General features: G+C 62.9%; 1 protein-coding gene and 1 long non-coding RNA gene across 11 annotated transcripts in view; one reads left to right on the plus strand and one right to left on the minus strand.

Annotated features, from left to right (window-relative positions):
• The first annotated feature begins 3365 nt into the window (after positions 1 to 3365).
• DOCK6 (dedicator of cytokinesis 6) overlaps positions 3366 to 14418 on the plus strand; it is a 40252-nt gene continuing 29199 nt past the window's right edge. For 7 of the 10 annotated variants that reach the window (XM_023645379.2, XM_023645382.2, XM_023645380.2 and 4 more), the window contains exons 1-9: positions 3368 to 3519; positions 8408 to 8495; positions 9046 to 9221; positions 9462 to 9530; positions 9813 to 9942; positions 10718 to 10930; positions 12265 to 12350; positions 13844 to 13910; positions 14042 to 14191. In XM_023645379.2, coding sequence (XP_023501147.1) covers positions 3476 to 3519; positions 8408 to 8495; positions 9046 to 9221; positions 9462 to 9530; positions 9813 to 9942; positions 10718 to 10930; positions 12265 to 12350; positions 13844 to 13910; positions 14042 to 14191 — 1023 coding nt within the window. In that variant the 5' untranslated portion in view covers positions 3368 to 3475. Of the gene's footprint in view, positions 3520 to 8407; positions 8496 to 9045; positions 9222 to 9461; positions 9531 to 9812; positions 9943 to 10717; positions 10931 to 12264; positions 12351 to 13843; positions 13911 to 14041; positions 14192 to 14418 lie in introns of all 10 variants that reach the window. The other 3 variants (XR_011440982.1, XR_011440981.1, XR_011440980.1) reach the window with 2 other exon arrangements.
• Positions 7480 to 14046, minus strand: LOC138925157 (uncharacterized). The gene is made up of 2 exons (XR_011440983.1): positions 13786 to 14046; positions 7480 to 10044 (listed from the first exon to the last, which is right to left on the minus strand). It is a non-coding gene; the product is annotated as an uncharacterized lncRNA (long non-coding RNA).

A 14418-nucleotide genomic window follows, 5' to 3' on the forward strand; every position in this document is an offset into this window, starting at 1 on the left:
GGAAGCCAGTGGCCTGCCCTGCGGCCCCTCCGGGTCCCGCCTTTGTCTTTGTGACTTAAACTCCCAAAGGCAGCCTGGACCCCCCGCCGCTCCCGCTTCCTTCCCCAGCTCCGGAAGCCACAGGAGCAACAATCTGCCAGGACCCCTGTGTTCTCTGCTCTCCTGACACCGCGCTGCCCCATCGCGGCCTCAGGGGGCACCATCCCCGCTTGACGGATGAGGAAACTGAGGTTCAGAGAGGCCCCCAGCCCCCCAGCCTGGCTGCGGCATCTGAAGCACCAGGGGGAAGGTTTCCTTGAACACGACTGACCCAGGTTCAAGGCCTGCCACTCGAAGGTCGTGTGACTGGAGCCTGGCGGCTGTTCCTCTCTCAGCCTCGGTTTCCCCTCCGGGAGGTCGAAGACCTGTGGGGTTAGCTGGAGCCTGCACACAGGAGGTGCTCAGGAGATGCTTGTGGACTGGATGTCCCTTCCTTCCTCTCCCCCTACCTGAGTACCCTCCCCATTCACCTGTCCTTGTGGCCAGAAGGTCCCCTGCCCGTGGGCAGGAGAGCTGGGGGCAGGGCGAGTGGCCTGGGCCACAGGTCCCCCCATCCCGCTGTGGGCCCCAGGGGACAGCAGGCATCTGCCGTCTCCCCCTTACCCACCCTGGCGCCCTCAGTTTGGGAAGCTGGCTTCTCCCAGCACAGGGGTGGTGGCAACAGTAGGTACCAGGGGACAGAGAAATGTCAGGGTCCCCCGGCCCCTGGACCCCTGGACCGCTCTGCCTCATTCATTCTCTTATCGAGCACCCACTGTATGCACAGCCCTGTGCTGAGCGCTGGGCAGGCGGCAGTGAACAAGGCGGAGAAAATCTTTGTCCTCGTGGAGCTGACACCCAAGTGGGGGAGACGGGCACCACGGAAGCCGGCGGTTATAAGAAAGGGGGTCGGGGCCATGGTGGGGAGACCCAGGGGCTGGGGAGGGGGCGCCCGACCCAGTTTGAACAGGGAGAAAGGAGCTAGGAAGCTTCCAGGAGGTGGGAGATCTGAGGACTGAATACAAGTTCGTTCAGGGAAAGAATGCTGTTCCAGGCAGAGGGCACAGCCTGTGTGAGGGTCTGAGGGCAGCTGCGCCCCCGACATACATGCAGAAAGAGATGAAAGCGGGTGATAACACTGCGCTGATTCAGACGGTGTGTTTCTGGAGCAAGCGCTGAGCCGCGGATCCGGAAAGAGCAGAGAGAGGCCGGAAACGGATACTGACAGAGCGCCAACGATGTGCCAGGCGCTGGGGACCTCCTGGAGACGGGCCACCAGCCCCTGGGACACGGCGTGACGGGGGCCATCAGGGGGACACGCGGGCAGCTGGGATGTCCAGGCTGAGGTTTAAGGGATGAAGGAGTTCCAGCAAAAGGAGCGGGTGGAACAGCATTCCAGGCGCAGGGAACAGCATTGGGCAGCGGCGTGGAGAGAGAAGGTCGTCAGCTCCCTTTCAGCGCTCGCACGTTCAATGTGACAGGGAGTCCGTCCACCCAAGCCCCACCGGCTTCTGGAATCTTCTCAGCCCCGTCTCCACCCAGCACAGTCGCCTCCCACCTGAACCGCACAGTCCCTCCTCCCGCTTCTCACCCAGCAGGCTGTGCTCCCACAGCAGCTAGAGGAGGCCAAAGTCCCCGCCGGGCGGGGCCTGTCTGAGCAGCTGCCGGGTCACCACGGCCCCACCCGGCTGAGGCCACCCGGCCAGACTCTGCAGAGGACCAGCCTCGCCCATCAGGTCCGGCGGCCGGGCAGGGCCTTTGCCTGGAGGCATCTTTGAAGTGGCGTCCCCACCAAGACGGGGCTCCGAGTCCCCTGGGTGGGATCTGATCCCACAGGGCCCGGAGCTGGGTGCTCCCCGGGGCCGCGCCCCCTGCTGTGACTGACCTCGAGCCCTCCTGGAGCAGCTGAGGGAGCAGAGACTCAGAGAGGTAGAGAAGTTTACGCTGGGTCACACAGCCTGGCCCGGATGGGGACCCAGCTGGTGTTTAGAGACAACCACTCTGGGGTCTGGTTCCTCAGGTGACAGATCTGACACCGTTTTGCTGGGTGAATGGGGCAAGCCGCTCTGCCTCTCTGGGCCTCAGTTTCCTCATCTGTCAAAGAGGAAGAGGATGGCACCCACGTGTGGGAAGGGGGACAGCGTGTGCAAAGGCCCTGAGGTGGAGCTGTGTTTGGAGGAACACTGAGGAGGCAGGCAGCTGGAGGGGAGTGATGGAGGGAGAGGGGGCAGGAGGGGAGGACAGGGAGGGGACAAGGGCAGAGGAGCCGGGAGACCCGGTTTGATGGGGGCTGGACCAGAAGGAGGCGAGGGGAGGGGAGAAAGCTGTCAGTCTCCAAGTTTCCTACCCAGCCTGGCTCCCAACAGCCCGAGAAGCGAACAGGGACTTTAGCCTGGGAGGCCGGGGTGAGGGTGACGCGAGTGACAGGCGGAGTCACACCTGGCTGGACCACTCAGGCAGGCGAGCAGGCTGCTGCCACACCTGTGCACGTGTCACAGGCCAGGCCGGGAGCAGCCCCGTGTGCCCTCACTGGCCTGGGACGAAGTGGCAGAGTGGGAGGGTTGCTCCACAATCCAGGCCTCGGTCCTGTGGGTTCAGGGTCTGACACTGCTCCAGGGGGCCGGGGAATGGGAACAGCATGTGCAAAGGCCCTACGGTAGAGCCAAGCCCTAGGATCAGGCAGCTTCAGAGTCTCCCAGGGACATTTTCAGAGCAGGGCTGACAGGGCCATCAGGATGGGTCATCTGCCCGTGTGGGGGCTTGGAGGTGACCAAGAGGTTGGCACATCCAGAGGATGCGTGGGGGCTGGGAGAGGTACAACCGGGCAAAGATGAGACCACACGTGACCCAAGACGTCCCCACCTCCTCCTGCCAGGGGAGGTGGCCCAGCCAGTCCAGCCTCCAGGACTGGCTCCCTCAGGTCCCACGACCAGGTCCTCAGTCACACCCCCCGGGGGCCTCAGAGCCCGACCCTTCCTCCTCCCTCCTCCGGGACAGGGGCGCATCCCCTGGAGGCCTCAGGGAACCCGGGGATCACTCAGGCCCAGACGAGCGCGCAGACACCCGTGCCTCAGTTTACCCATCTGTACAGTGAAAGACAAGAGCGCTCCCTGTGGGTGTCAGGGCCGAGCTCAGGAACGCGGGAGGTGCCCCGGATGGCGGTGACGACGGGGATCCCCCGGCAGAAGCGGCGCCCGCGGCCCGGGGCCCGCGCCTCTCCTCCCCGGCCTCGCGTGGGACCTCAGTTTCCCCTCCGGCCGGCAGGGGCAGCACGGAGCGGCCCGCGCCACCCGGAAGGGCCCCGCCTCCGGCCGCGCCCCGCCCAGCCGGCCAGCCCGAGCCGGGAGGAGGCGGCGGAGGCGAAGGCGAAGGCGGCGGCGGTGGGGACGGGGCGCGGTGACGGCGGTGGCGGCGGTGGCGGCGGTGGCGGCGGTGGCGGCGGGACGCGCGGGGCTCCATGGCGGCCGCCGAGCGCCGCGCCTTCGCGCACAAGATCAACAGGTACGCGGCGCGTCCCCGGCCGCCCCCACGTGTCGCAGCCCCGCCCCGGGGCCGCCCTCCCCTCCCGTCCCCTCCCGTCCCCTCCCCTCCGGCCGGGGCGCTCCCGGGCCACCCCCGTGCCCCCCGCGAGGGTCCCGAGCGCGGGGAGGGCGGCGGGGGGCGCGATGGCCGCGGGGTCCCCTCTGTCCCCCTCGGGGCCGGGGGCGTGGCCGGGGGCCTTCCCGGAGGCGGCGGCGGCTGGAGGGCGGGTGGCCCCCCCGCCATCTGCGCGTCCCCAAAGCGGGGACCCGGGCGTCTGCGCCTCCGCGCGGGCGGGGCCGGGGTGCTCGGGGCGCCGGGAGCCCCCAGCTGTGCGGGCGCGGGGACAGCTGGGGACGCCCCCCCCCCGCCCCCCGCCGGCGTCGCGCTGGCCCGGCGACTGCGTGGAGGCGGTGGGGGCGGGGACGGGGCCAGCTGGTGGGCGGCGGGGGAGGGGCGGGCGCCGGGCGCTGCGGGAGACTAGGGGACCTGGCCGCCGAGCCTGCGCCCCGCTGGGTCCGAATCTGCTCGGGGGACCTGCCCTGAGCACCCCCACCCGGCCTGTGGGTCCGGAGCTGGCTTGCTGGACACCCAAGAAGAGGGTCCCCCGCTTGGGGGACAGATAGAGCCGGGGAGACAGGCGGGAAGCTCCATAAAGTGGACGATATGGTGGTGATAGGTTATGGGGACGCACCAGACAGACAGAGACAGGAGAGGGGACACTTTTTGGTGGGGAGGCGGGTCAGGGAGGCCTGGGTGAGGAGGTGACATTTCAGCAATATCTGATGGAGGAGGCGAGGGAGCGGTCGGTGCCCACATGTGGGGGAAAAGCAGTTCAGACACAGAGAAGGGCGTGTGCAAAGGCCCTGAGGCAGGAGCAGATCCAGTGTGACCACAGATGGACCCGGGGAGGAGAAGGGGACGCTGGGGCAGATGGTGAAGGGCATTGCGGGTTGTAGGGTAGACTTTCACTTTGGCCCTGAGTGAGGCGGGAGCCATGAAGAGTTCTGAACGGACGAGGGACGCAACCTGGTGTCTGGGCATAGCAGTGGGCAATTTTACATTCTGTTATCTCTGCGTCTCTGTCTTGGACCTTTGGCATCTCTGAGCCTGTTTCTTGGCCTCTCAGTCCCTCTGTCGTTGGGTCCCAGCTTCCACTCAAATAAGAAAGAGGGGTCCTGGGTCCCACCTTGGGGAGCAGATGCTACAGAGCCCAGGGTGAGAAGACGAGAGGAAGATCCTGGGGCCCCAGTGAACCACAAGCAAATGGCTCCAGTCTTGCAGCCAGCCTCTGACAAGGTCTCCAGAGGTGTCTGTGTGCTCAGACCTGGGCCACTCTTCACCTCTGCAAAGTAGCTGGGTCCCTCTCGAGGGTCTGTCGTGGGGAGCCCAGGACATGGGCCCCAGATTCCAGAACATTCTGGGAAACCCTGCCTCTTCCTGCTCTCATATTCACAAACGCGTTTTTTAAAAATCTTTTAAAAAAATCGTGCTGAGTCCCCTCCAGAGAGGAGAGCACGACGTTTACAGAATAAGGATAAAGCGCCCGGGTCAGGGTGGGCCGGCCCCACCCTCCTGGGCTGCCACCGAGCTCTGCCCCTCAGAAGTGGGGCTGTTTGGGCTGTTTCGAATGTTCTATAAACGGAAGCTGGTGGGGTGTCGCGCATGGCGGCCCGGCCTTGTGATGTCGGGAGAGGGTTCCTCTGTGGTTAGCTCGTCCTTTTTCATTGCTGTATAATATTCCACCAGCTGTGTGTGTTTCCCCATCTTTCGTCAAGGAACATTTGAGTCCCTTCACTTGGGGGCTGTCGCAATCGGGGCTGCAAGAGACATTCTGGGCCACGTGTTGCCTCTTGAGCATCTATGCCTCAGAGTGGAATTGCTGGCTTGGCATAGCTTCAACTTTTTGGGGGGTTTTTTTGGTGAGGAAGATTGGCCCTGAGCTAACATCTGTTGCCAAGCTTCCTTTTTTTGTTTTCTCCCCAAAGCCCCAGTGCATAGCTGTATATCCTAGTTGTAGATCCTTCTAGATCTTCTATGTGGGATGCCACCACAGCATGGCTTGATGAGCAGTATGTAGATCCGCGGCCAGGATCCAAACCGGGAACCCTGGGCCGCCAAAGTGGAGCGCGTGAACTTAACCACGGCACCACCAGCCAGCCCCCGTATCTCTTCAGCTTTGCTTGGTAACTACACAGTTTTCCCAAGGATGAGGGTTCCCGTGGCTCCGCGTCCTCGCCGGCGCTCATGTTATCTGTCTTTCAAATTTTCTGCCTGTCCCAGAGCGGGAGGCTGGGGGATGAAGAGGAATCTCTTTGGGGTTTTAGGGATTCATATTCTTCCCTCACTTTTTGCACGAGTGGGAACACACGGCATCTGAGGCTTCTGTCGTTCTTGTTGCCAGCTCTCTCGTCCTTCTCCCCTGCGAGGATAGACCTCTGTTAATCTGGCCAGCCTTGGAGTGAGGGCTGCCGTGTCACATGAATTCCCAGTGGTGCCACAGCTTCGTCTTTCCCCTCTAAATTGTCACATGGTGGGGTCGATTTTTCATCTCCGGAGGGTTTGTCTCCTCAGGAGCTGAAACCCACCACGTCATGGTAATCCTAAGGTCGCCTCCTAGAAAAACCCACTCGAATCAGCTCAACGTTTTGCCTCTGTGTGGACGCGGATGCGCACTGCGGCAGGGCGTCTGAGAAAGAGAGGGGCCTGGGGGATGCCCCCGGGGTGGGTCCCGAGCTTCCGAGAGAGAGGGTGGGGCTGCCCTCAGTGACAGGGAAGCTGGTGGGAGGGCAGGTGTCCCTGGGGACGGACCCCCTGAGTCGTCAGTACCGAGATGCTCTTGAAGCCCCAAGACCCCTGGACCCGCTGTGGGGGTGAGTGTGGGGCGGGGAAGGTTCTGGAACCCCTGGTCCTGGCCCTGCTCCCTGTCATGGGCGCTGTGACGTGCCCAACGCCGAAGGGCACCGACTTCGACCACCAGCCGCCCAGGGTTCGGTTCTGGGCCCCACTGCGTTCGCTGTGTGACCCTGGGTGCCCCCAGGCCCTCTCTGAGCCTCACTCATCTCTGGTAGAAAAAGCAAGGCCAGAAACCCCAGCTTCCCAGGATCCTCTTGGGGGCAGCGTGGTGACAGCGAGCCTTAATTGAGCACCGACTGTGTGCCGGGTCCTCCCCTCAGAGCAGCCAATGAGGCGGGGGTGCTGCTACCTGCCGGGAAGTCCAGAGAAGGGGTGTCACCCAGCCACACCGTCCTTGTCCCGCCCTCTCCAAGGCCAGAGGCCCCGCCCCTCCCCTCCCCCTGCTCTGACCCCAGCAGCTGCAGAACAGCTGGCCCCAGGGCACAGCCGGGTCCCCTGTACCGGCGTCTCGGGAATCACCCCCTTAGCCCCCCTGCTTCCCGGCTCCCAGAGGAGGCAGCCCCCGCTTTGGGAGCTTGAGGGCAAATCTCTAATTTTGAACACCCTTGGAATTTTCTAGAAGCTCCTCCCTCCCCCATCCTCCCCGCAGCCTAGAGAAGCGACACTCAGGGGACTGTTGACGACACTCAGGGGACAGTTGACGAGCAAATAAGTGGAATACAGGGCGAGAGGAGAAGTGAGGCCGGGGTCTCAAACTGGGGGTCCCCGCGTCGGAGGGGCCAGGGGCGCCGTCAAATCCCATGTGTTCCACGTGGCTGTGACCTCGGAGGCTGCCCGGTGTCCCCAGTCCTCCGCCTCCATCTGGTCTCCCCGGACCCACTGCACAAGCCCATCCCGTGGGTGGCCCGGCAGCCCGCGGGCCACCCGGTTTGCAGGTTTGCGATCCTCAGTATAGCAGGAAAGTGGGGAGGGGGAGGGAGGGAGGCCCAGAAAGGGTGTGCCACCCGCCCAGAGCCACACAGCTCAGAGGTCAGGGGCCTCCCACAGCTCACAGTGCATTCAAGTAAGTGGGACCAGATTCACTCATTCCATCAGAAAAATGTTTATCGAGCTCCTGCTGTGTACAGGGGCTGGTGCTGGGGCCTCTGTGGGGACCACACGGTCCTCGCTCCTGCCATCCCGGAGGCCACCAGGAGCAGGGGTCCACGCTCCCAGCACAGGGGCTTTGCGCTTGCTGTTCCCTCTGTTGGGCACACTGTTCCCGCAGATTACAGCATGGCTGTCCCTCCTTCCCAGCTCAATAGAGGGTCCGAGGGGTCCCTGTCCCCCTGGACCTGCCCCCCCCCCCCCCCCCGTTCCTGTGCTGGCCCGCCCCCTGCAGATCTTGCCCCCTCACCCTTCTCCTCACTGCCTTCGAAGGCCAGCGAAGATACGGGCGGCCCGGGAAGGCCACAGCCTGACCTTGGTGACCGGGCGTGCTGGCCTTAGACACGGGCAGCCTCTGACTCCCTGAGAACGCGCACGTGTGGAGCGCCCACTGAATGCCAGGCCGCTGCTCAGCTCCACACAGCAGCCCGGGGTGGGGGTGGGGGTGGGGTCAGGGCAGCTCCGGGTGGGTAAACTGAGGTTCAGAAGCAGGAGGCACTTGTCCAGGGCTGGCACAGGGACACTTTCCGGATGGGGTGCAGGAAGCAGGGCCCGTGTGTGGGGGACCCCAGGGTGGGCCGAGGTCCCCGAGATGAGGAAGGGAGAGCCGGGCGTGGCCGGGCAGGACTCAGACCCCTGGCGGGGACCAGGGGGGATGAAAACAGGGCGCTCTGTTCCCCCATCGGCGCTTAGAGGGGGTGTCGGGAGGTCCCCGGCTTGGAGGCGCTGGGGGCCTGTGTCTGTCGCAGCCCCGGCCGCAGGCTGAGGTCTGCGGATCCCGAAGCCCCTGTTCCCCTGGCCCGCCGCCCGCGTTTTCCTCCCGCCGCCCGCGTTTTCCTGCCCCGACGCTCCCTTCCTGTCCCCGCAGGACGGTGGCCGCCGAGGTGCGGAAGCAGGTGTCCCGGGAGCGCAGTGGCTCCCCGCACTCCAGCCGGCGCAGCAGCAGCTCCCTGGGGGTAGGTGTTTCGGGGGCGCCCCCCCCCACCCCGTCCTGTGGGGAGCGTCCCCACTCCTGTCTCCCTGTGCCCTCCTCTCGGCAGCTGCTTCCTGGGGGGAGGCGGCAGCCCTGTGGGTGGTCTGGGGGGAGGGGTCCCAGCCCGATGTGGCCACGCCCCCTGCTGCCTGGACCACCCGGCGGGGGATGCGGGGAGGGGAGGCTGGGGGATGGGAGGACTTCCGGCCGGGGGGGGGGGGGGGGAGGGGGCGGGGCCGCTGGACACAGGGCCTTCGGGATTGTCGCTGTCAACAGGCCTTTCCTTCCACCCTCAGTCCAGGCCTCTCCCGGCACAGGGTGTGACTTCCTGCCTGGAAAGAGGGGCGGGGACAAGCCGAGGAGGGGGCGGGGCGGCGGCTGTCACCGGCATCCAGGGCCCCTCCGCAGCTCCAGCATCCTCCATGGCTCCCACCGCTCCGGAGGCTGGGACAGCACAGGCCCGCGTGCCCCCCTGCCACCCTTCCAGGTCCCCAGCCCCCGGGCAGGGGTCACAGCCGCTTTGCCCCGCCCAGGTCCCCCTGACTGAAGTCGTGGAGCCCCTGGACTTCGAGGACGTGCTCCTGAGCCGGCCGCCCGATGCCGAGCCCGGGCCCCTCCGCGAGCTGGTGGAGTTTCCAGCCGATGACCTGGAGCTGCTGCTGCGGCCCCGCGAGTGCCGGACCACTGAGCCCGGGATCCCCGAGGAGGGGTGCGTCCGGGCCCCGCCCCGCCCTCCGCTCTGTCCCCGAGCCCCCGGCGACACCCCGCTCCCCATCACGCTCCCAGCAGTCCCCACATTCAGCGCCTCGCTCGGCTGTGTGACCTCGGACAAGGCGCCCTCCCTCTCTGAGGCTCCATCTCTGCATCTCTGAATGAGACAGAAGGGCGGGCCCCTGGAAAGGTTAACACGGGGCCCTGCCTTAGTTTACCCCGATTTGATTTGGCGCAGGAAGCTGGATGCCCAGGTGAGGGCGGCGGTGGAGATGTACACGGAAGACTGGATTATTGCCCACAGGAGGTGCGTCTGGCTCGGAGCGGTGTGGGGGACAGGGGACAGGACAGGGGACAGGAGGTGGCCTCTGAACCCAGGAGAGCCAAGTGGGGGGGGAGGGGGTCGGCGTCCGGTCCTTCTGCTTATCTGCCCACCGGCCCTGCACGGGCAGGCGGAGTTCTGCCGTGACGCGCAGGCAGGAAGGATGGGCTGTCAGGCATCCCGCGGGGCTTGTGGGGGTGTCAGGCCACCTCGGGGGTCCCCGGGGAGCCCTCGTCCCCGCTCCCATCCCGCCCCGCCTCCTCCTAGGTACCAGCACCTGAGCGCGGCCTACAGCCCCATCACCACCGAGACACAGCGAGAGCGGCAGAGAGGCCTCAGCCGCCAGGTCTTTGAGCAGGACGCCTCCGGGGACGAGAAGGCCAGCCCGGAGGACGCGGTGAGGGACCCGGGCGGGGTCCCCCAGCCCCAGGGTCGCAGGGGTCGCAGGTGTCGCGGCTCCACATCTCAGTCTCAGGTGGCGAGGAAGGACCCAAACAGCCTTGAACCGAAAAGGCAGTGAAAAGTTAAGGGCCTTCGCTGGCCTGCTGGGTCTGGAGCCTGTATTTTGTCAGCTGACACTTATTGAGCGCCTACTATATACCAACAATAATCATCCGCAGAATTATTGTTTCCACTGTGACTATTTTGAGATGTAGGGGGGGAAACTGAGGCCCTTCGAGTGGGGCTCTGAGACCCAAGGCCACAGGGCTGAGCCGGGATTTGAACCACAGCCGGCCAGCTCTGACCCTAGCCCAGTCTCGGAGGTCAGAGAGGGCCCCGGGCCAGCTACAGCGCCGAGGGAAGAACTCTCCCGCCCCTAGCAACAGTGAGCAAAGCCCCAAGGAAGGCTCTCATTGGCTCAGCCCAGGCGAGTCCTGATTTTAGAGCCAATCCCTGGGGCCGCGGATGCTGTGTTCTGATTGGCCAGATGAGGGTCACGTGAAAACCAGAACTGGAGGCTGACCTCCCCCAACGATGATGGAGGGGGGCTCCCCAGACAGAAGTTTCTAGAAAGAGGGCCAGCAAAGCCCCCCCAGGTGACCCTTGTCGTGGTGACCCCAGACCCCGACCCTCAGATTCCCATCTGTAGAATGGGCCTGAGCACAGTCTCCCCCAAGGGGGATGAAGATGCATCCAGCTGGCGCTCAGTACTTGCGCATCCTCGCTGGCAGGATGACCCCCGGCACTGCTCGGGGTCCCCGGATGACACCCCGCGGAGCAGCGGCGCCTCTGGCATCTTCGACCTGAGGAACCTGGCGGCCGACTCTCTGCTGCCCTCGCTGCTGGAGCGCGCGGCCCCGGAGGACGTGGACCGGCGCAACGAGGCCCTGCGGAGGCAGAACCGCCCGCGCGCCCTGCTCGCCCTCTACCCGGCACCTGATGAGGTGGGTGCCCCCCGCGCAGGCTGGGAGGCCAGCACCCATTCAGCTGCCTCCTATCCCTGTATGTTATCCCACCAGCATTTATTGGGCGCCTACTGTATACTCTGCATTTTTATTCCCTGGCTTTTTATTGGATGCCTACTATAGACTCTTCTATTTATCCAACCAGCATTCCTTGGGCACTTACTGTCTATTTTTATATTTCTTCAACCAATACTTTTTGCACACCTACTGTATAGACATCTCTTTAATCAAATAGAGTTTGATCAACCAATATTGACTAAGCAGCTACTACATATGCGTATATTTATCCATCAACATGTATTGGGCACTTAGTGTATACCCTGTATTTTTATTCAATGGCTTTTATTGGATACCTACTATATACTCCTATATTTATGTAAGCAGCGTTTATTAGGCACCTACTGTATATCCTGTATTTTTATCCAATGGCTTTTATTTATTTTATACATACCCCTATATTTATCCACCCAGCATTTTTTTGGCACCTACTATATGCTCCTATATTTATTTAATTAATATTAATTGTATGCCTAGTATAGTCCTCTGTTCAAACAGCATTTCAGCAACTGGTATTTATTCAGCACCTACCATAGTGCCTATATTTATGCAGGCAACTTTTCTTGGGGGGCGCCTAATGTATTCACCTATGTTTTCATTCAGCCATTTATTGAGTGCTGACTGTGTACTCCTATTTTTATTTAATCAGTACTTGTTGGGTGCTTCATATATATGCCTACATATGTCCAATCAGCATTAACTGAATGCTTTCTGTATACATCTATGTTGGTCCAACCAACTTTTAGTAGGTACCTACTGTGTACCTCTCTATTCAGCTGATGTGTTTGGGTGCCCGCCGCATGGCAGGCTCCAGGGACACAGCTGTGAACAAGACAGAGCCAGTCCCTGCCTTCCGAGGTCATAGTCTGGTGGGGCAGAGACCCTCTACTGGGGAATGACAACCCAGACAGAGCAGTGCAGAGGTTGTCCCTCCCACGGCCCTCTGTGTCCAGCCGCAGGGCCCGTTGCGACAGGGCATTGTGAGCACCCAGGCGAGGTGCTGCCCAGGCCTTGGGGGTCGGGGAGGGCTGCCTGGAGGAAGTGCCAGCTAAGCCGCCACCTGAATGCGAGCAGCCATCAGCCAGAAAAGGCGGAGGGGCGAAGGGCATTCCGGGCAGGGGGAACCGCATGTGCAAAGGCTCAGAGGCAAGGGGCTGCAAGCAGTTTAGTCAGGCCAGGGGAGAGCAGGTCTCAGGCCGCGCCTCCCAAGCCCTTCTTGGAGGACGTGTCCCAGCCGTCCCCTTGGCTCTTGGCAGGACGAGGCCGTGGAACGCTGCAGCCACCCGGAGCCGCCCCAAGAGCACTTCGGACAGAGGATCCTGGTCAAGTGTCTGTCGCTTAAGTGAGTGTCTGACCCGCCGTCCCTCAGACGTGCAGGGGGCCACGTGGGGTACAGTGTGGCGCACACTTGGCGTTCACGCAAGCCATGCAGTCACTGTGCGGCCAAGACCCACGAGGCCACCTGCAGGCTCTTAGGCCTGAAAATAAGACTCCCTTTTCATTATTCAAAGCCACCAATCCTTAAGTGCCAGCTGTGTACCAGCTCTGCTCTCAGCCCCGCATGAACATTACTGCTCTGCTTCACCACAACCTTGTGAAGTGGGCGCAGCTGGGGAAACTGAGGCACAGAGCAGCGACGTCACAGTGCCCGAGATCACACGACTTGTGAGCCCAGGGTCTGGTACTCGCTCTGACGTGTGGACCCGGGCTGGAGGGGGTGCTGGGACCCTGGGCCTGGCTTCCAGCCGCCTAAGGCCCCTCCACACGGGCCTCCGGGGAGCAGCCCACAGTGCGTGGGAATGGAGCCGACAGGATGTGGCCTTGGCCCCCAGCCCGGCCTGCCCCTCCCCACCCTGGTTCCTGCCTGGACTGGGCTGGGAAAGGGAGGCCCCAGTCTGGCTCAAGCACACGGGTTGGGAACTAGCTCATCCAGTCACTCAACAAACACTCATTGAGCGCCTGCTGTGTACAGGACATAGAACCGTGGGATGACCACCCAGGGCCCTCTACGTGGGGAACACAACACACACAAAGGCCGGGAGACATCTGGAGAAGGGAAAATGAGGCCAAGAGGTGGGTGGGGCAGGCCACGCAGGATTTTGTTCTCAGGGCAATGGTGAGCCTTAAATTTTATGTTTTAAGATGCTTCCTTAAAAGGTACACGATGGGGCTGGCCCGGTGGTGTAGTGGTTAAGTTCCCGTGCTCTGCTATGCAGCCTGGGGTTTGTGGGTTCAGATGTCAGGTGTGGACCTACACACCACTCATCAGCCACACTGTGGTGTCGTCCCACATACAAAACAGAGGAAGCTGGGCACAGATGTTAGCTCAGGGCCACTCTTCCTCAGCACAAAAAAAAAAAAAAAAAAAGCATGTGATGGGTGGGGGCTGGTAAGGCCGAGTAAGACAGGGAGGCGACTGCAGGGGCCGTTAAGGTGAGCAAAGACGGGCCTCAGCCCAGGATGGCAGGGGTGGCGGAGACACCCCAGAGAGGGGAGACAGTGAGGCCCCGGAGTCAAGAATTTCAAGATGGGGGTAATTCTTGTGCCAAAAGCTGCCTCCATGCCACCTGAACAAGGGCCACAGTTGCAGGGGGAGCAGCTCTGCGTGAGTTATTTACTGAGAGAAGAAGGGGGGAAGAAAAAAAACCTCAGTGCCTCAGTTTCCCCTTTTGCAAAATGGGACAAGCCTTTACTGCAAGGCTTAAGTGGCGGTTCCATATGGCCCCATGGGAATCAGGTGACCCTCCACGACGCACCAAGGCTGGGCTGGGCCTCACCTGGGAGTGGGGTGTGTGGCCAGCACCGCCTCTGCCAGAAAGCCCCTTTCCCCTACAGGTTCGAGATCGAAATTGAGCCCATCTTTGGCATCTTGGCCCTGTATGATGTGCGGGAGAAGAAGAAGGTGGGAGCCCCTCCTTTTCCCTTCCCCCACCCTGCCCCCTCCTCGTCGCAGAGCAGCGGGCTTCCTGGAGGTGGTGTCCCAGGGCGGCGGGCTTCCTGGAGGTGGTGACCAGCTGCCTCTCGTGCCCCCAGATCTCGGAGAACTTCTACTTCGACCTGAATTCGGACTCCATGAAGGGGCTGCTGCGGGCCCACGGCACCCACCCCGCCATCTCCACCCTGGCCCGCTCCGCCATCTTCTCTGTGACCTACCCCTCGCCAGACATCTTCCTGGTCATCAAGGTGCCCGCTGGGGCTGGGCGGGGGGGTGATCATGGCAGACACCACAGGTGTGGTCCCTGCTCTCCTAGCGTGTCACCAAGGGGGGCAGATCAGGGCTGTCGTGGGGGAAGCACAGGCAGCTCCGGGCCCAGAGGAGGCCCCTGGCCCAACCCAGGTCGGGAGAAATCACCAAGGGCTTCCGTGGAGAGGTGGCCGCTGAGCCGAGACACGTGTAGGGAGCCCGAGGA

The sequence above is a fragment of the Equus caballus genome, chromosome 7 (genome assembly GCF_041296265.1).
Source record: "Equus caballus isolate H_3958 breed thoroughbred chromosome 7, TB-T2T, whole genome shotgun sequence".
Lineage (NCBI taxonomy): Eukaryota > Metazoa > Chordata > Mammalia > Perissodactyla > Equidae > Equus > Equus caballus.